The sequence below is a fragment of the Mus caroli genome, chromosome 2, assembly GCF_900094665.2.
Source record: "Mus caroli chromosome 2, CAROLI_EIJ_v1.1, whole genome shotgun sequence".
NCBI lineage: Eukaryota > Metazoa > Chordata > Mammalia > Rodentia > Muridae > Mus > Mus caroli.
Window position 1 is genome coordinate 87,819,909 of NC_034571.1, and position 19,558 is coordinate 87,839,466.

General features: G+C 48.5%; 1 protein-coding gene across 1 annotated transcript in view; it reads right to left on the reverse strand.

Annotated features, from left to right (window-relative positions):
• Positions 1-211: 211 nt before the first annotated feature.
• Positions 212-19,558, reverse strand: part of Ext2 (exostosin glycosyltransferase 2) — a 127,386-nt gene continuing 108,039 nt past the window's right edge. The window contains exons 11-14 of the mRNA XM_021184765.1: positions 12,025-12,168; positions 9,225-9,353; positions 7,911-7,993; positions 212-861 (exon numbers count right to left, since the gene is read on the reverse strand). Coding sequence (XP_021040424.1) covers positions 723-861; positions 7,911-7,993; positions 9,225-9,353; positions 12,025-12,168 — 495 coding nt within the window. The 3' untranslated portion in view covers positions 212-722. The remainder of the gene's footprint in view (positions 862-7,910; positions 7,994-9,224; positions 9,354-12,024; positions 12,169-19,558) is intronic.

Here is a 19,558-nt window from a genome sequence, read left to right on the forward strand (position 1 = left end):
CTATGAAATACCAGGCAGAGGGAGAAGGACACCCCGGCTGGATCTATCACTCTCATGACACTCATGGGTCCTTCCTACACTTGATGCAAGTGGAGCCGGGTCCTCTTGGCTTCATCTTTCTGGATGGTTCTTAGAACAGAGGGTAGGGGTATATGTACAAAACAAGGGAGGGTCCTTGGATAACCAAGAACCAGCATTCTAGACAGAAGAAAACAGTAAAAAATAATTTTAATCATATCAAAAAGCCAAAACAAAGAGTTGATCAGGGACTTTCAGGAGACATCTTGGCAGCCTGTGCTCTGCTGTGTATCTGGGCTCATGACTCAGGTCCCAAGCACAGTTCTGACCCTCAGAGGTATTAGGATCTGTAGCCCAAGGTAGGTTTGCTCTCTCCAGAGTCTGCACATGTGAAATGTCTGCAAGGCTCTGCTGTGACTCCTGGGATCTAAAACTGGACAGCTGACTCCTCTAAGGCAGTTGTAGGGCCAGTGAGATGGTGAACTGCACCAGCAAGCCGAGAGTGATACGCTGGGCTCCAAGCTGCAGCCTGTCCCTGAGGCTTCCTTGCTTTGGCATTTTCACAGAGTCCACGGAGATGGGAGGACAAAGCAGGCTGCGCAGCTCAATGAGCTCCAGTGTGTTTGGGAAGTCGGACCCAGGCTGGCCTCCCTGGCCCCGCCCCGGAGCCCTGGGAGGGAGGCAGGAGGGAGGTGCGGCAAGCTTCATAAGCTGCCAATGTTGGGGAAGCTCTTCAGCTTTTCCGGGAAGTCATCTTTGTAGAGTACAGGGTCCGCTCGGTGCTCCACCACCTTGAGGGGCATCGTTCCGAAGACGGAAGCAAACTTGTTGATGCACTCAGATCTGTGAGGTAAACGAGAGGGTGGGATGAGCAGAACGGAAGTGGTTAGCTACTGTAAGGCAGCAGAGCCCAAAGCAGCCACTATCCACAAGAAACTGAAGGTGCTGAAAGGGCGCCCAGCCCCTCGCTTGGCTCTGCAAAGGGCTGGGATGGCAAGCAAGGTGACCCAAGGCTCCTGGCCCAGTCTGAGGGAGAAAGTGAATAGGGACTGCTGTCTGTCTGCTGTCTGCTGTCTGCAGGTCAGGACTTCTGCCCCTCCCCCTCAAATTCCAGTCATTTTTCCAGCACAGGCAGGCCTCAAACCTAGGTGGATTAGCTCCAACAATCCTTAACCCCATCTCTGCCAGCTATAGGGAAGGAGGATGATAGAAAGGAAACTGACTCTGCTGGCTAAAGCTGATGAGGTAGGAGAAAGGGTCCTGTCTATGCAAGGCAAAGGAACAAAGGGACTGGTGACTCTGAATTTCAAGCAATGAGCACTTAGCTCCCCAGCACTCAGGGATGGAGTTCAAGCAATGAGCACTTAGTTCCCCAGCACTCACAGATGGCCTGTAAATACCCAGCCATAAGCATGCCTTTCTGACAGTCCCAGCTCACAGAGGGTTTCCTGCATAACTGGTGTGATTTTCGTCACTGCCACACTAGAACCAGGAGCAAGAGCAACTTGGTGACAAGAGCTAGGCACAGCAGAGTAGGTCTTTCTTCTCTCCTCCCTGCCCCTGGCCCTCAAAGCTGACCCTCTCCTCAGAGGAGAGGGTCAGTCAGGCCAACTGAGTGTGTCAGCAGGGTGACCTGGATGGGTCAGCACCAGGCCAGAGGGGAAAAGCTCATTTGAATCTGGGACCCAGAAGGATGGATTTCAGAGGGGCGGTGTCAGCTTAGGCAGCTGGCCCTGAGAGCTACAGCAAAGGCAAGCAAGGCTGATGAGAGTGGTCTCAGGGCAGGGGCTGCTCCAGGACACTCACTGCCACCTCTCTCCAGAGGTGCCATGAGCTGCTTCTAAAAGATGGAGACAGAGAAGAGCTCTGGGCTTGGGAAGGTGGTGGCCTTTGTTAGGCGTCATCAGCTCTCCCTGCCTTCTTACACTTCTGAAAAGCTTGTGCCACAGAACTATGGACCTAATAGACACCAGTGTCAACAGATTACCAACATCACAAAGAGGTAACGGTCATTACAGGCTCCTCTCAGAACGAGTGCTCACGATAGCCTAGGTGCCTCGTCTGTCCCAATCTCTAGTGGGAAGGCTGAGACACTAAGAAGTTAATGTGCAAAAGCTAAAAATGAAATGAAATAAAATAACATTAAATGGGGGCCAAATCTAGGGGTTCTAGCTCTTGATACCAAAGACTGAGTGAGAAGACCCAAATTTACTTACTAACCTAACTGTGTGGCCCAGTAGGAGGGGTGAAAGGCTACAACTCTAGAACCTCTGCTCCATGGCAGATCATTCACCTTATATCTTACTGATTTCTTAAAGCCCTCCTCTCTTGCCCAAGGCCTGAGTTTGTATTACCCTCATATTATAGGTAAGGAAAATACGATTCAGAGACATTAAGTAAGTTCCTCGTGAATGACAGGCTAGCAAGTTGTGGAAGTGGGATTCAAACTCAGGCTGGCACTGGCTGCTCTGCTCTCCACCACTCTGGGGCAACTGGGTCTCTGGGACTCAGCATGGGGACACCTCGGGGAGACTGGTGGAGGGGTGACCTTTTTTTCCCCTCTCTCTAAAATAATCTTACTAACTAGTGGGCTTCCATAAGGTTTTCCATACATCCTTAATTTTGGCTGACTGCCCCACTGCCCCCTTCTCTCGCTGCTTTAACCTTTTAACCCCCAGTATTTCCCCAACTTCTTTCATTTCAAGTGTATTCTATGGAATTACCACCCATGGATGGACAATATTACTCACAGAAGATATATGGGCCATTCAGTGAAAACTGCCATATGAGGCGTGGGATGTCTTCCTATAAGTTAAAGTCAGTAAGGTCTTCCTAACAACACAAGCTACTGCCCTTGATAACCCACCTTAAAACCACATGGTAAGATAAGACCTTATCGCTGAAGACACTATTTATGTTGGATAGAAGACAGAAAAATTAATGTCAAATGGATGGGGCACTGTTGCCCTGCTCCCTGGTTTTCAGTGTCGGGAGTGCTATGCGGGCTCCAACATAAGACTTGTCCACCTATGCAACAGTGTCATGGCTGTTACAGAGTAAACTAACCTGCTGCTCTCTGACTGGATTTGAGGCCTGCTTCACAGGATGGAACTTCATACCTGACACAGTCCGGTCAAAGGCCTCTGTCTAGGTAGAGCATGGCCATGGGCCCCAGAGTAGATGTGTTACTGTTTTCATGAATGGCCATCACACTACCCTCTAAAGGTTTATGTTTGTGCTTACAGACCTGGGCCACTCTTGGCACTGGCCAGAGAAGATTCTTTATGCAGTGGGCAGAAGTCAACAGAGAGATTTGTAAGTGGCCACAGTGCTGAGTGCTCAGAACTAAGCAGTACATCGACATCAAACCCTGCCTCTGGCAAGGCTCAGGGAAGCAGAAAGAATGTAAGAGGCAGGGGATGGGCAGACATGCAGTGGGGTCTCATCTCCTTGACACGGTGTAGTTATTGCAAATATGAACCACAGTAGCTAGGGTTCCTCGCACAGGTCATAAACAAGAGGAAACCAGCCCAGATCCCAGGACTGATGGGGTATGGGAACTCCAGGCCCGTCCTTCACTGGGAGGCACTGATAATGGACAATTGCTGGGGAGGGAGATTCACTCTTTATTGAGGATATAACCACTGGTAGGTTTCCTGTGTCCATTGGACAGTCTCACACCCATGTCGTATGAGGGGAATGGGTCCCTACCCTCTTGGAGGGAAAGAGGTGATAGATATGGTCATATTTCATTATATGCAGCAATGCAGTCCTTGAGAATAAAAGGAGTTTAATGAGAATGGAAGACAAGGGGGATAAGCTGATAGAACCATGCCCAAGAACTTCCTGCTTTTTAATCACAAGGCCAAAGCAGCACAGGCTAGCCTGAGTCTCTCCATGGCTGTTTGAACATAGCAGTAGCTCATCACCTCTAGTTCCCTGGAGGCCAGTGCAGGGTCTCTGGTATCTGCACAGAAGGACTGCAGCTCTTGCTGGGTGGGAGAGACTCACAGCCTCTGTAACCAAATCATTTTGTCTCCAGCCACTGGAGAGCTGCCACTGGGGTTCAGGACAGCCTGGTTGCAGCGGCTGCCCAGACTGGTCCTGTTCTCTGGCAAGTGACTCCACATAGTCTGTGCTGGGCAAGTGACACTGGGCCATTCTTGACAGTAAAGGTCCTTGGCTGTCTACTTTCATCTCCCTTGGCATCTGGCTGGGGAACAAGCAGGCTGAGGTAGGCTGAGAGTGTGACTGGCTGAGGACTGATTGGCTCAAAAGAGTCACACTGTCAAATGTCCAGCCACCCCATGAGAACTCTCCCACTCTGTTTTTCTAATCAAGGGCTGCACACTAAACTGCTAGGGTCTGTGTCTACCTGCTGGAAGTATCTGAGGAAGAGAGAATTATGGATCTTATTTTCCTATCATACACACAGAGCCTTTTGGACACTGTCAGGGTAATGAGTGTAAATAAATACCACTGGGCCCAACCTGGATCACAGGTTTTCAAGCATGCATTTTTAGTGCCTAGCATGCAACACAGTACTTGGTACAAAGATGGCCATATCTGTTTATAAGCTTTTAAATGGATACTATAATTTGATATATAATGGAAAAGCTGAAGTTCAGTAAGACAAGCCAACTTCCTTTGGTCAGACTCATAACTGGGAAAGACTGGACACAAAACATTGCTTTACAACAACAGTCTGCCATGGCACCCTTGGCAATGACTCTGGACAAAGAGAACAGCTGAAACTTCTGGTTCTTTGGGATCGAGAAGCCCCTGGAAATAGACTCAAGGGAGTCAAAGCTACTTTCCTACATAGTTAATAGTTCTCCAAGCCTAGGACTAAAGAAGCAGACTGAACCCCAGGCCACAACCCAAAGTCAAAGGATGGGGAAGCAGTTTCTGGGGCCCTGGCTTATGAAAGTGTGTTGTGCAGCGGCAGCCGATGACAAGCCGACCAAGGGGAGGAACTGTGAACCAGCTCTTGGGCTCTCCAGATGGCGCGAACCATCCTCCTCCTTCCAGCCTAAGTGCCTGACTTCGTAAGCTGGTGCCCGACCTCTACCTACGGAGCTTTGCTCACAGTTGCCAACGCATGTGAAATCGCTCCTCACCAGAACTCTCAAGCGGGTGGTTTATATTCCCCAGCTGCCCTTGGTCACCAGCAACTCACACTCTGTGACCTGCTGGCTTAGTTACTTTCTGCTGTTAACTTTTAGGTTTCCAGTAAACAATCAAGTTCACAGACCCCATCCCTGTGTGTGTTTCCCTTGCAGCTTTCTTGTTTTGGACTCTACCCTGTCTGTCTTCCCTCTTCCCCAGGCTGCTTCTGTTTTCATTTACTATCTCGAAAATGTAGGACTGCCCCACACTTCCTTTGGCTTTTCTTATGTTGACTGCTGTGTCCAGGCAGGTAACTTCCATACATCTTCATTTCTGCTGCCCTCATAGTCGCCCATCCTACTGATGTCTCCCAAGGTTAAATCTCCTGCTGCGTCCGTTGCCCTGTTCACCAACTCTTCACCCCTCTTCCTATATTATTTGCATTGAAAGGTCCTGTCATTTTTCTTGACTCCAAAACCCAAGTTACTTCTGTCACAACTTTCCCCACAGCCTTCCCACACCTACAAAGGTGGCAACAAAACTCTGTCTTGTCTCCCTTGGGAAAAGTTGTGGGCACTTTCATTTGTGATTCAAATTGGTCGTCTACCCATCTCTTCAATAATCTTTCCATTCTTTTTTTTTTTTTTTTTTTTTTTTTTTGGTTTTTCGAGACAGGGTTTCTCTTCATAGCTCTGGCTGTCCTGGAGCTCACTTTGTAGACCAGGCTGNCCTGGAGCTCACTTTGTAGACCAGGCTGGCCTCGAACTCAGAAATCCGCCTGCCTCTGCCTCCCGAGTGCTGGGATTAAAGGCGTGCACCACCACGCCCGGCTAATCTTTCCATTCTAAAGGCTGCTTTAAATTCCCTGAATAAGTTAGTCTCCTATTTAAATCCTCGGTGGCTTCTCAGAGTCTGAAGGGAAAACTGAAGTCCTTTAACTGGAAGTTCGGAGCCTTCGCAGCCTGGTTCAGGGTGTAGCTCTTTGGCCAAACCAACCTTGACCTTGCTGACCTGGCCTATCACAGTTCCTCTCCCTCTGACTTGATTGTACTCCTCAGAGGATCGAGGTTGTGTGTGTTTGTGTGTGTGTGTGTGTGTAGGCGCGTGCGCGCGCGTGTGCCATATGTGTGCAGGTACCACAGAGGTTACTGGATTCCCTGAGCTGGAGTTGGGTATGGGAACTGAACGGGGGTCTTTGGGAAGAGCAACAAGTGCTCTTCACTGCTGAGCCCTCTCTCTAGTCCCCTGGTGGTTTCTGAAACCTCCCTTCACATTTGTCACTTTTGACAAAGTTGCTCTGAAGAACCCACCTGGCAATAACAATCCTGCCTTGCCTCCCTTACTATAACCTGCACTTCCCTTGGGGGATGCAGCACAAATTCAAACTAGGTTCTATATACACATAAACATATACATGGCTGCTGTGTGTAAGCCACTGTTGGTAAACAGGAATCACTGAGGACTACAGAGAGACTACCACTGACTCAATACCAGGCCTGCTTCCGGTTCTCCTTTACATCAGCCTCCATGGCTCCCTGCTCTGTGACATCCTCCTAAGTGCTCTGCCCCTGCCCTTAACACAGCTTTAAATCTGCTATGCTCTCATGCTAGAGAAGAGTTGCTAACCCCAGCATGAACCCCAAGGCTGTCACCAGGTCAACTTTTGTCCCTTCCCTGTACTGTAGCCTTCATGTTAACTCCACTGACAACCACTTGGCTTAATGTTATGAATTCTCCCCAACACAGGGAGGAAGGTAGGCTTTAATAACCATTTCGCCTACTCTAGAATTACAACTGGGGCCTCTCCCCAATGAGCTATGGTAGATAATTAACTCTGTCATCCTTACAACACTCATATATAATTTCACATCAACTGTTGGTAAGAGTCATGGCTTTTGAGTAAGATATCTCTATGAGGGAGTCAAGGAAGCAATTTACAGTTAGAAGAAATAAAACATCACAGAAGCGATACTGAGGGTCTGGAGGATTTTCCTGTGGCTATGGACTTCAGAAGTGAACTCTGTCAGCAAACGCACATGCTGATCGGTGAGAGCCTGAGCTGGAGGCCTCCTCTGAAAGGCTACTGCAGCATTCTTGGAGTGCACATGGGTCCCTGAAAACCATGCTGATAGGCGAGAGAGCTTTTGGCCCCGAGTAGAGAGGGTATGGAGTATAAAGAGCAGACCTAGGAGCTGGGACTGTGAGGACCTAGTAGAGCATCATGAAGAAAGACACGCATGACATGGTTCTTAGGATTCTTAGCCCAGGGTGACATGCCATATTCAAGTGTGATTGCAGAAGAACTGATAGGATGGTTCAGAGGCATCCTGCTGTTCCAACCTTCAGGGCTTGGCTTTCAATCCTGCCCTTGGCAGGTGACATAGTGGGGTCTCTGCTGGGTTGGGTTTAATTTTTTCTGATCAAGCATTACTGTAGCACAGAGCTATTAACCAGAGAAAGAAGCCTGTGTTTCACTGGAGAAAGCTCACTCCGTTCAAGTGATACAGACAGTTAATCACTTAGTCTACACCAAGGATCAGCTTCTAGAGCTTAAGGCCAGCTATATTTTTTCAGACTCTTTTAGCCATTACAAATTGAGTGAGTAGCATCCCAAATTAATTCGCTGGGTGACCTGGGTTTGAACTAACTCAATTCCCACAGTGCAAAAGGAGGCGCTGGCTTCCAGCAGCTGTCCTTCTATCTCCAACATAGTCCCATAAATAGGCTCAGGCAGGAAGCAGGGATGGAGGCTGGAGTTGGCTTCTCTTCAGAGGCAGACTCACCTCTCTACCATGTGAGTCTGGTCTAGGGAGAGCCCGTCGATGGCCGTGCACTCAGGACACTTGAACTTCTTCCTTGGGGTTACCTGATGAGGAAAATGAAGCACATCTTGCTGTCAGTGCCCAGGACTATACAGCTACACTGTGATGCCGCTGTGTAGGCTTCTGTGCTGTGAGCAGGAGTAGCTTGTGCACTCTGTGTGTACACACACATGCACATACACATGCGCACCTCAGCATTCCTCCATTCAATCTGCGCTGCCTTAGCCAAGGACAGAACTCCCAAGGGCCCAATAATGGCGCTTGGAGGGCTTTTGCCTTCTGTAACTGGGAAGAAGTCGTGATGACAAGCTCCTTAATTCCTGTTTAATGACTGTTTTCTCACTGCCAAGGTCCTTGTATAAACACCATTTGTTCTTGCAGTCATGAGGGCGATGAAATACAGCCTCCCACAACTTGCAGCCGAACCTTAGTTCCAACAGGCAGCCTTTCGCCTTCTCTTGCTAAGGCTCAGGGCTGGGGCAGCACCCATCCTGGAGATGCTGGTTCATTCCCAGTTCCCCTGGTGGGGGTGGGGAGAACTACCCAGCCCTCACTCTGAGACTCCTCTGCCCTGACTGCTCTTAACCCCATCCCCAAACCTGAGACTCTCAGTGATCATTCTAGCAAACCCGGGAGAGGCTGCTCTGAAGATAGGTAGCAGGGAAGGACTGGAGGATGAGCACGCGGACCAGGGCGAGGCCAGGAGCCATATTTCATCCACACACTCACATCCACAGGAAGTAGCCACAGCTAAGCACATGCTGAAAAAAGAAACTCAAGTCTGGGGTCCCTGAAGAGCAGCCCTCACAATTTATACCCTTCCATTTTTCTTGCAGTCCCTCGACCTCTGAGTCACTCAGGGACATGATGGGGGAGTAAGATGTCACCCATGCCACCAGCCTAAGCTTCAAAGACGGTGACTCTTCCAGGCTGAGAAAGTCAATTTCATATGGGTTTCTAATCCAGGAGATAAAGACGGTTCTGTCCATATAAGTGGACGCCTACTACTGACCTGAAACTTGGGCTATGATTTTAGCAAACATAGAGTTTCAAGAATAAAACGGTATCTTTTCAGGCCCAAAGACTTTGTATTTTCAGCTTTTCATAAGCTATGGCAAAGGTACTTCAAAATTCTGACAGCTAGATCTTTAAAACCAAGGATCATGGCAATTGCACAACCATTCTACTCTCTGTGCACAGAGGACAGCACCTATCTCAGGGCCAGGAACAGTGCTGGGTCCCAAAGAGCCAAGCAAAGGTGGCATGGGCTCTTACCTTGATGACGGCTTTCCCTGTGACATTGGCCACCAGGAAATTCATGGCAATATCTTCACAGTTCATGTGAGCATCCACCCAGTTCTTGATGTCTCCAGGCATTTTGTAGGTGTACAGGTAATTAAAATACTGTTACATGAGACAAAAATGTGAAATACACAAAAGGCAACTCAGTGGTACAGGGACAAGATTAAACACAAGACTTGTCTGGTGAGGAGAGCAAAAAAAAAATTAAGGGGCCCAGTGCCTTTAAAATGGGCTGGTATGATGGCTCACAGGTAAGCCTGCTGTGCACTAAGGCACATGTGTGTTGTGTATACACACAGACACACAGACACACACACATTAAGACTGACTTTAATGAGATTCTTGGGTAAGTGACAGGAACAGATGGACTGCACACTTGTGCTGAGTTCCCCTTTAAAGTGAAAACATGCAAATAAATACAAGGCAGACCGTTTTATTTATGAATATTAAATGTAATAGAACATAGGTGTGTTATAAAATAAATACTTCCATTGCCTTCCTATTAATATAAAGTGTGAGCCAAACATATAAGTGGTGTTAAGTACGCCCCAGCAGGCCTTTCTGTGGGCCACATTCTGAGCTGAGAAGAAGGCTTATGCATTTAGCCACAGAACAAGAGCGAGGCAAACTTGAAATTACCATAAGTTCCATGAGTAAACTAGAAATTAATGGATTGAAAGTAACTGGGAGTGTGGAGTGGTGCTCCTACAGCCCCAGCACCTGGGAGTCTGGGCCAGGAAGACTGAGTTCAAAGCCAGCTTGGGGACATAGCAAGATCCTGCCTCCAAAAATAAATGTGTGAACAGACGCATGGATAAGTACTTACTACTAAGATAAACTCCTGAAGTTATAAACGATAGTCTACTGGGTTTGTTTTATTAAGACCAAAACCTATTTCTTGACGTAGAATTTCAGAAAAGTGAGAGCAGCAGTGATGAGCTGACCCCACAACAGAGCAGGAAGGAGCTGTGCTGGGCTCTACAGAGCTCTGCACATTAGCTCTCCTACTGCTGACAACACCAGCTATTCTTTTTTGTTTGTTTGTTTGTATTTTTTTCGAGACAGGGTTTCTCTGTATAGCCCTGACTGTCCTGGAACTCACTTTGTAGACCAGGCTGGCCTCGAACTCAGAAATCCGCCTGCCTCTGTCTCCCAAGTGCTGGGATTAAAGGCGTGCGCCACCACTGCCCAGCACCAGCTATTCTTTTTAATTAAACCCTACACTTCCAGGGAGAATGCCAGAGCCAGGCTGAACCTAACCTTACCCTAAGAAACAGTCAAGGGGTGAGATTAAGAGCAGGTGCTGCTCTTGCAGAGACTCGGGTTCAGCTCCCAGCAACCACATAGTGTGGCTCACAATTGCTACTGCGACTCCAGCTCAGGGGATCCAATATGCCTGGGCTCTGCACTCATATGCATATAGCCTCTTCCCTCGTACCTGCAAAACTAACAATAATAAAAGTACAAGTTCTTGTTTATTTGTTGTTTTTGTTTTTTTGTGACAGGGTTTTTCTGTGTAGCCCTGGATGTCCTGGAACTAGTTCTGTAGACCAGGCTGGCCTTGACCTCAAAGAGAAAAATCTTAAAATACATCAAAACCATGAGGTGCTGAGTCTCAGAACACACATGTCGACTGTCACCTTATCAGAAACTGGTCAGAATTTATATAGTAAGTGTGATAGTTTGTATATGCTTGACCTAGGGAATGGCACTGTTGGGAGGTGTGGCCTTGTTGTGGTGTGGTCTTATGGGTGTGGGCTTTAACACCTTGTCCTAGCTGTCTGGGAGCCAGTATCCTGCTAGCAGCCTTCAGATGAAGATATAGAACTCTCAGCTCTGTCTACACCATGCCTACCTGGATGCCGCCATGTTCTCGACTTGAAGATAACGGACTGAACCTCTGAACCTGAAAGTCAGTCCCAATTAAATGTTGTCCTTATAAGAATTGCCTTGGTCGTGGTGTCTGTTCACAGCAGTAAAACCCTCACTAAGACAGCAAGATTCATTCTATTCATCAACACAGCTAAGTTTAACTTTCTAAATGTACTGTTATGTAAAGGAAGGCAAGGCAGCCAGTTTCAAGTCTTGTTGGCACTGGCAATATAGGAATCTAAAAACACCCAGGGAATTGCTCTCTCTGTTGTAATTTTGCCTTTAGGAACCTATCACAATGGCCATAAGCACAATAGTTATAAAAAGGATATAAACTGCTACTTAAGCATTAGATATTAGCATTCTCTGAAATGATAAAAATTAAATGCCTAGTGGATACATACATATATACACACACACACACATGCATATAAAATTCAAGGAACATTAACACAGTGGCTTATTACCAATTATTCTATGAAGTAATTGTTTTTCAAGGAAGATGAATGGTATGAGGAAACACTTGTGATAATGAGACAGTGGGCAGAGGAGAATGTATATGACCATCTACGGGTGTGTGTGCAGAGGAGAATGTATATAACCATCTACGGGTGTGTGTGCAGAGGAGAATGTATATGACCATCTATGGGTGTGTGTGCAGAGGAGAATGTATATGACCATCTACGGGTGTGTGTGCAGAGGAAACAGAAGGCCAGAAAAGCATCTCACAACCATGCTCCGAGTGACACAAGACAGTGGCTTTTCCTTACTTTGTTGATAGGGATTGTTGCTGCTTCCATAGTTACAAGGAGTACCATACAACACGGCTTTTCTAAACCCAGTGAAGGCCCCAGAAGTTAGACAAGAGAATCAAGCAGGTGTCTCCTGCTCACACCCTCACCTTGTGATAGAAGGCTGCACCCGTGAGCACCATGGACACCTCATTGGTCCATTCCGACTCATACTTCCACTTGTTCATCTCGTGGTCCCAGAGATGCAGGCGGCCTGGGTAGCCCACCAGCCGGTCGGGAAATTCCCGCCAGACCTAGAAAAGAAGCACACCAATGAACCATCCCCAGCTCGGACAGCCACCGTTGCTGAGGCTCCCAGACTGGCCTTGGCAGATCCCTGGGGTCAGGACAGGCTTCTGAAGACTCTGCTGGCAGCTGCTAATGTTCAAAGACAGAGAGATTTTGATTTCTTCTAGAATGTCACTTGCATGCTTGGCCATTTCAAGTCGTGTGGAAGAAGGGCTTGCGGAGTATTGCCTGTGCCAGCTAGACATGGAACTGGCTGCCTTGCTCTCCTCTGCATAACATGCATTTAGAAAATTAAACTTAGCTGTCTGGTAAATAAAATGAATCTCCCCACATGAATGAGTCACACTCAGAATGTGAACTCTGAGTGGGGTCTGGTGGGGTGGTAGCTCCCTGTGTGTTCTGAGAATCAGCACTTCATGACCCCATGTCCCGGAGCATTCTGGGAACAAGGAATTTCTCTATCTGGGAAGGGTCCTCGGAGTTGATGCTTTAGGTGGACAGAGCACAGTGCACTAGACATCCAGGAGGCGTGTCTGTACTTTCTTCCACGTGTTTCCTGTAATTGAGTTTGACCTTTAGAAGCAGGGAGGGAGCTGATGGTGGCTCAGTGCTCAGGTACCTGCCATGAGCACACCAGGATCTCGATCGAGTTTAGGGTTCTTGAGATCCCTAAGACCTATGTAGGGGAAAAACAGGCACACAGTGTCCCCTCTAGCCACAGCAGAGGAGGCAGTGACAGGCAGACCTCTGCAGCCTTTTGGCCAGCCAGGCAAATTAAATCAATGAGTTCCAGGCTCAGTGAGAAAACTTTTCCCAAAAAATTAAGGTGGAAATGGATCAAGGGAAGACACCAATGTTGACCGTGGACATTACACCTGCACACTGTGAGCACACAGCCACACTAACAAGTGCACATGGGACCAAGTGAGATGGCTCAGTGACTAAAGGTGCCTTCTGCCAAGCCTGGTGACCTGTGTTCATCGTGAAGACTCACGAGGTAGAAGGAGAGAGGTGACTCTGGCAGGTTGTTCTGACCTCCACATGCGCACCATGGCATGCCCACAATAATACAAGGATTAAAAAAAAAAAAAAACCTAAGCATACACTGCTTCCCCAATTCCCACCCCACATATAATAAAAGGCCCAATAAGCAGTGACAGTTTTGCTGCCCACCCCACCATGATGCTTCTCTGTCCCCTCAGCTGGCTTAACCTCCAGCAGACATCTAAAGGACAGCAACCTCAAAGGCCCCGCTTATTTCCTCAGACATACTCTTTAGGGAATCTCCCCTCATCCTAGCCGCTGAGATGTCCAACATCTTTTGGGCTCTCCCAACTGGGTAAATAAAGGTCTCTCTCCTAACATGCTGTGCAGTGCTGTACTCTGAGGCACTACCTTGTGATCCAAAGAGCTGTGGTTGCCTGCACCAGACCCTTACCAGATCAGGCCTTTCAAGTTGAAGTTCCTTCACAGAGAGAGGGACTGGGAAGGCCAACAGCTCTTCCCTGAGACCTCAGCCATTCCCTATCTCCTGCACACCCCTTCCAGCTGTATGCAAGCCTTTCCAGGCTACATGTGGCCTGGTCAGGAGGCGCTGCTGCATATGGGAGGTGGAAGGTTGGCTGAAGGGGACTTGACCTTAATACTGCTTTTTAGAGTGGTCAAGCATGCTGGGTTGGGACTTTCTGCAATGCAGTTTTTGGGGTCACTCATGCCCCTGTAAGTAAGCCCAGTAAAATCATTAGTCCACCCAGCCGGGCTTGGGTAGTCAGTTGTCACTGGTACAGCGGATCTAGGATGCTATTTATAGGAAAGTTAACAACACTAACAATGGCTGGAACAGAACTTGATTCCTAGCCCAGAAGGATTCCCTCAAGCTTCTCTACCTCAGTAGCCCACTTGCTCCTCAAGCGCATACGCCCAGGCAGCCTTTAGTCTCCTTTCTGGATCCATTACAAAGTCTCTCTCCTAACATGCTGTGCAGTGCTGTACTCTGAGGCACTACCTTGTGATCCAAAGAGCTGTGGCTGCCTGCACCAGACCCTTACCAGATCAGGCCTTTCAAGTTGAAGTTCCTTCACAGAGAGAGGGACTGGGAAGGCCAACAGCTTCTTCCCTGAGACCTCAGCCATTCCCTATCTCCTGCACACCCCTTCCATACTGGCTATACTTCAGGCCACCTCTAACTGCCACCTCTAACTGCCACCTCTGCCGCTGCCTGGCTCTCCAACCAGATCCAAAGACAGCCACCTCTTCACCCCCATGCTGCACCTCCTGTCCTCCTTCCAAACTGTAACTTGCCCAGCATCTCTAAGAGGACCAAAGTCCTCCAAGTGCTTTGCATAGTTCACCCTGTAGACCCTGTCCTATTGTTTCATGGATATTTCTATTATATGTTTATCTATAGAAGCAATATATGAGTATATTCCAGAGTGGCAAGCAGGTTCCCCACCATGCAACAACACCGAATCTAAGGAGGACATGTAGGTATCATTCTCTAGGACACAGCAGGGTACTGGCAGCTGCTTCCCTCCTTTGGAGCAACCTGGGGTTTCCATAAGAGAACCACACACTGGGGGCTTGAATCAGAAACTACTCAAGTTCAGGCAACTAGAAGCCTGAGTCAGGGTTTGCCAGGGCTGTGTCCCGCTGCCACCTGTTGGCAAAGACTCTTCCCTGCCCCTCCCTGGATCTGGCGCTTGGCTGTCAGTTCCTTAGTCTTGGTCAACATACCCAGCATCAGCCCAGCCCCCACTTAACAGGGACAAGTCTCCTCACTCCAGTCGGTCTAGAGTTCCTGTGACGCATGGACTCTACTCAACAGGCAGGCTTGGTGGCCTCATTTTAAGTTGGTTGTCTCTGAAAAGCCCAGTCAAAAAAGTCACACTTTGAGGTAGTGAGGGTCAGAACTTGAACACATCCTTTATGAGGAGAAACGCCTCAACCCCTAACATCTCCTGGAAATCTTTAAGGAACATCTGACCTCTAAAACAAACAAGAATTAACACAGAGTGCTCTGCTTGCTAAGGATCACTCCCACGCCATCTTTAACCACACTCTCCTTTGCAGTCTGTGATGAGGACTAGACCCCAAGCCCTCTGCATGTGCTGTGTCTTCTGGCTCATTTTCCTGGCTTCAAAAGGCACCTCTGCTTAAACATGGGTTCCCTCAGCAGGCTCTCTGAGCTTCTGAAATCAGACAAATGTCGCTTGCAGCCAGCACCCCTGTTACATACTTGCAGCCCCCTGCTTCTCTTTATCAACCGTTCACTTGTGCTATCACTAGCTATCATTTACGTTTCTCTAGGAGAGTTTCTGCTATAATAAGACAGATTCACACTCACTGTGGTACCCAAGCCTAACGCACAGCACCATGCTCACCACAGCACTCCACGCTCATGCTGAGGGCATCAAGGGGCTGAGAAGGGAGGGGAGCCTTCATCTTCATCACAGCCACGACAGTGCACACAACCACAGAAAGAGGCTTGCATGACACACACCACTGGTTAGTGTCAGTGACAAACTTGAGGGTCCCAAAAGTGCCTCCTACACCAAGTCACATGTTACAAACTGCTTTTCCAGTTCTTTCATCTCTAGATTTTATACAACATCTAACCTGCATTGGTGGGCATGGTCTGGGAGTCAGAGAGAGCTTACCCCTGTGTGACATTGGTGTACCTAGCAGGGTATGCACAGCCTTGCCCTCATTAACACCATGTGTCACCAACGGAGCTAATGGGCTACAGACAACACGATAGCTGCAGACAAAGAGTCCATGGCAGGCGGTTCCCAGGCCGTGTGAGCTGCCACTGTATGCTCTCTCCTGTGTGTATTTCAGCAGATGAAATACTATGAGGCTGTTATGGTTTTATAGAGGCAGGGTGGGAACAGTTGTGTAAGCCATAACTTCTGTCTGTGGACAGAAAGGACAGACCGCTTTTCCTCGGCATACCCAAGTCATAGCACCTTGCTGGCTATTCTGCCTCAGTGGACGCTAGTGCATCTTAAGGGCCCCAGCATACACAGCTAAGCAGCTGGAACGGCGAGATGCAGGGATATGTCTAACTCTGCCAGTATGGCTGGGGGTGGCAGCTGCCTTTCTTGTTGACTTGGAATGAACACTTCTGTATAGTAAAGGAAGGCAAGTCCCCTCCTTCTTTCCAAGCCCCCAACCCCACCCTCCACCTGCAGCCACCATCCATCAGCATTATCATCTCCTTTTTATTATTATTGTTACCATTATCTGCTTAGAGTTTTGGGTCAAACACTGTTAAGATTTCAGTATGGGAGCTGAAATAGACCAGAGGTGTCCTGAGTCTTGGGTTCCTTTCCTGAGCTCTGTCCTTTCTAGGCCCCTCTGTCCTTGACTTACCCCAGGCAGCTGGATTCAATCAAGATGCCATCTTTGTCACTTCATCTATACCTCACAGCTGACTATGGGATCAACAGAGGGAAGGGAGCAGATGGAAGGCTTCACTAACCGGCCAGTGTAGATGCAGGCTGACTCTGCACAGAGTAAAGCAGTTTCCCAGCCAGAGTGACAGTGCCCACTCCATGCCCTCCACGCTGAGCACCCTGCTCCAATCCCACTCCTCTCTCCTCTGGGATCAGAGCATGTGCCTTTGTCTCTGAGACCCACCTCCCTTGTCCTAGTTCCCACTCTAGTCCGGCTACAGGCCTTCTAAATAGCACCTGGTGAATACTTACCAGCATAGCCCTGAGGACTGAAACCTGTAACAATCTGGATTTCTATCTGAAGACAGATTACAGATTCACAGTATTCGCATAGCTGTTCCTTCCATGTTCTTAATCCCCCAACACCTCTCACCTACTCAGAGAGATTTTTCTGTTCTCAGGACTCAAATGCAATTACCTGCTGTTTTCTACTTTCTTTGAAACAAAACAAACAACTCCCCAAACCAGAAAGCCACGAGGGCTTCTATAGCTTCTCAAAGGGTAAGTCGAAGCAGGTCTACCTTTGTTTAGGTCTCAAGAGGCGGCCTAACCAGACCCTTGCATCCACAGACACTGCACAGGGGCACATGGCTGCTCAGACTGCTGCCTCACTGGACCAGGCACCATGGCTGCTTCCTGTTTGCTATCTGGATTAGGTGAGCACTCGTGTCCTTTTAGGGCTCCCTGCTCTTCACAGACTGGTTTCTAGGAATGAACCCATCAGTGTGAAACCCATCTGTTTCAGGCTGTACATTTCTGAACAGACTGACTTCCACCAGTGAACTTTGTTAAATGCCATTTACATTAGGCCAGTCCATAAATGATTCTGAGGAGAGGATGTGTGCTACCTTCTGATCCAGCCTGGGGTGTACAGTCAACCTCAGGAATCAGAGAAAGGAGAGGAAAGACGCAGCTACACATGGCATCCATCTGGAGGTGCAATCCTGACACCAACAGCAAACTAGGCACTCTCCAAAGTGGCTGTCACATTCTCCCCACTCCTAAAGGTGCAGTTCCACACTGCCACTGGACTATAGAGATGACACAAGTTCCAGGATGACTGAGACCAAAGTGCAGGGAGAAGAGGTAAGGAAAGCCACAGATGGTGCATACCTGTAACCCTAGCCAAAGTGGCAGAGGTAACAGGCACGTGTGCATGTGTATGAGCATGGTTCCAAGGGTGCCCCACTGGGCAATGGTTTCATGGTTTTCCTTGCCTACAACTTCTGAGTTGTGCCAACTGCTAAGGATCACAGTGGCACAGAACTCTATGAACTAGCTCAAACCCTGTGGTCCCACGCTTGGGTGAGCCAAGACAGAGCTGAAAACAGTCAGCAACATGCAAAGATCTTTAATGAGTGGTCTCTTCCCTTCAGGCTCTGTCTTGTATGCTGCCCAGATGTGGAAGTGACAGCTGGCTGGCTTCCATTAAGAAGACAGTTACAGGATTCATTCTGTGTGTGTGTCTGTCTGTCCATCCATTTCTGAATGCACACTTGGAAGTCAGGATATTGGGCATATTCCTGAGACAGGTTTCCTTACTGAACCTGGAGTTAGGCTGGTAGTCAGTAAGCCCCAACAACCCTGTTTCTGTCCCTCCACCAGTGCTAGGATTATGGACGTGTGTGTGGTCCCACCTTGCTTTTTATGTGGGTGCTGGAAATCTAACTTGGTTTTTCACAGCGGCATGGTGAGTTTGACTAGTGTTCCTCCCCACCAGGAGGCCCCAAACCCACCTTTTACACTTGCTACTTCCTGAGGTGAAGTGCAAAGTGGGCAAAAGGGTTTCTCTCTTACTCGGGCTCTGCACTACACCTGCAGATGCCAATTTGTCAAGAGATGACTTTGGAAAGCTGAGAGCCTTGGTTCATAACAAGGGTGCAACTGACTGCTGACTAGAGTAGGGGAGCCCAGACACTGTCACCTTGAGCTTGCTGATGCTGACTAGCATTGATATATACTTACACAAGCACAGTGTACTTCACAATGAACTGTGATATCACCTCAGTCTGCCTGTGGGACTCTTTTAAGCCATAGTAGAGTTCTGTTTTAAATCAACCAAGCAGGAAAACTAGAAGTAAGGGGACCTCCAGAATTTCAGCAGCATTCTCATCTGTCCCAGTCTGCCCAGAGATGTTCCTACCACAGATGAAAAACTTAGCCTGCGGAGGAAGTGCCTTCCACGGCTACATGGTTTGGCCTACGTGGGTCCGAAGTGCTAAAGCAGCCTGTGCTCCGAGTCCTATGGTTTGCCAGAGTTCTAAGAAGTAGGCCATCCCCTGAGCTCCGTCCCTCACCTGTGAAACACTGCAGCCAGATTGAAGCTAGCATCACTCACAGTGCCAGCACTCTTCGGCCTGCGGGTCGTGACGGGTACTGTGAGAGCTATAGAGCCCACTGGTCGTTCAGACAGACAGCAGAGCAAGGCTGGCGGCAGCGAGCAGGGTGGTGGTGGTGGGGGCATGGCCGGCCTTCTGCTCCCATCAGCACTGATCGTTCTAGAGCAGAAGCTTTATTGTGAGTGTGGTTCCCACTTGGAATCAGCAGCTACATACATGCTCATGCATGAAGAAAAGGCAGGCGCCCCGTCAGCTGTGTGCAAGCCAGTGTGTTCCCACAGCACACTGAGTGCCTCCTGAAACCTCAGATTCCAGGGCAGAGGAGGAAGCACAAGACCAGAGCAGTTGAATGAAAGATTCAACCTGACTACTCCTCTTCATGAGGCAATGAATCTTTTCTGAGAGATGATCGAGGAGGAGAGAGGGTACAAGTGAGGGGCTGAGAGGAAGGTCAGGATAGGGTGTACTCAAGCTAGTTCTGTGCCCCTAAGACCACTACCCCATCCCCACCCCCAATTTATTATTTTTTTATTTCTGGAGCCTTGAGTACAGTTACACTATTTCTTGGCCTGGTCTTAGGAGACAATTCAATGAAGTTAAAA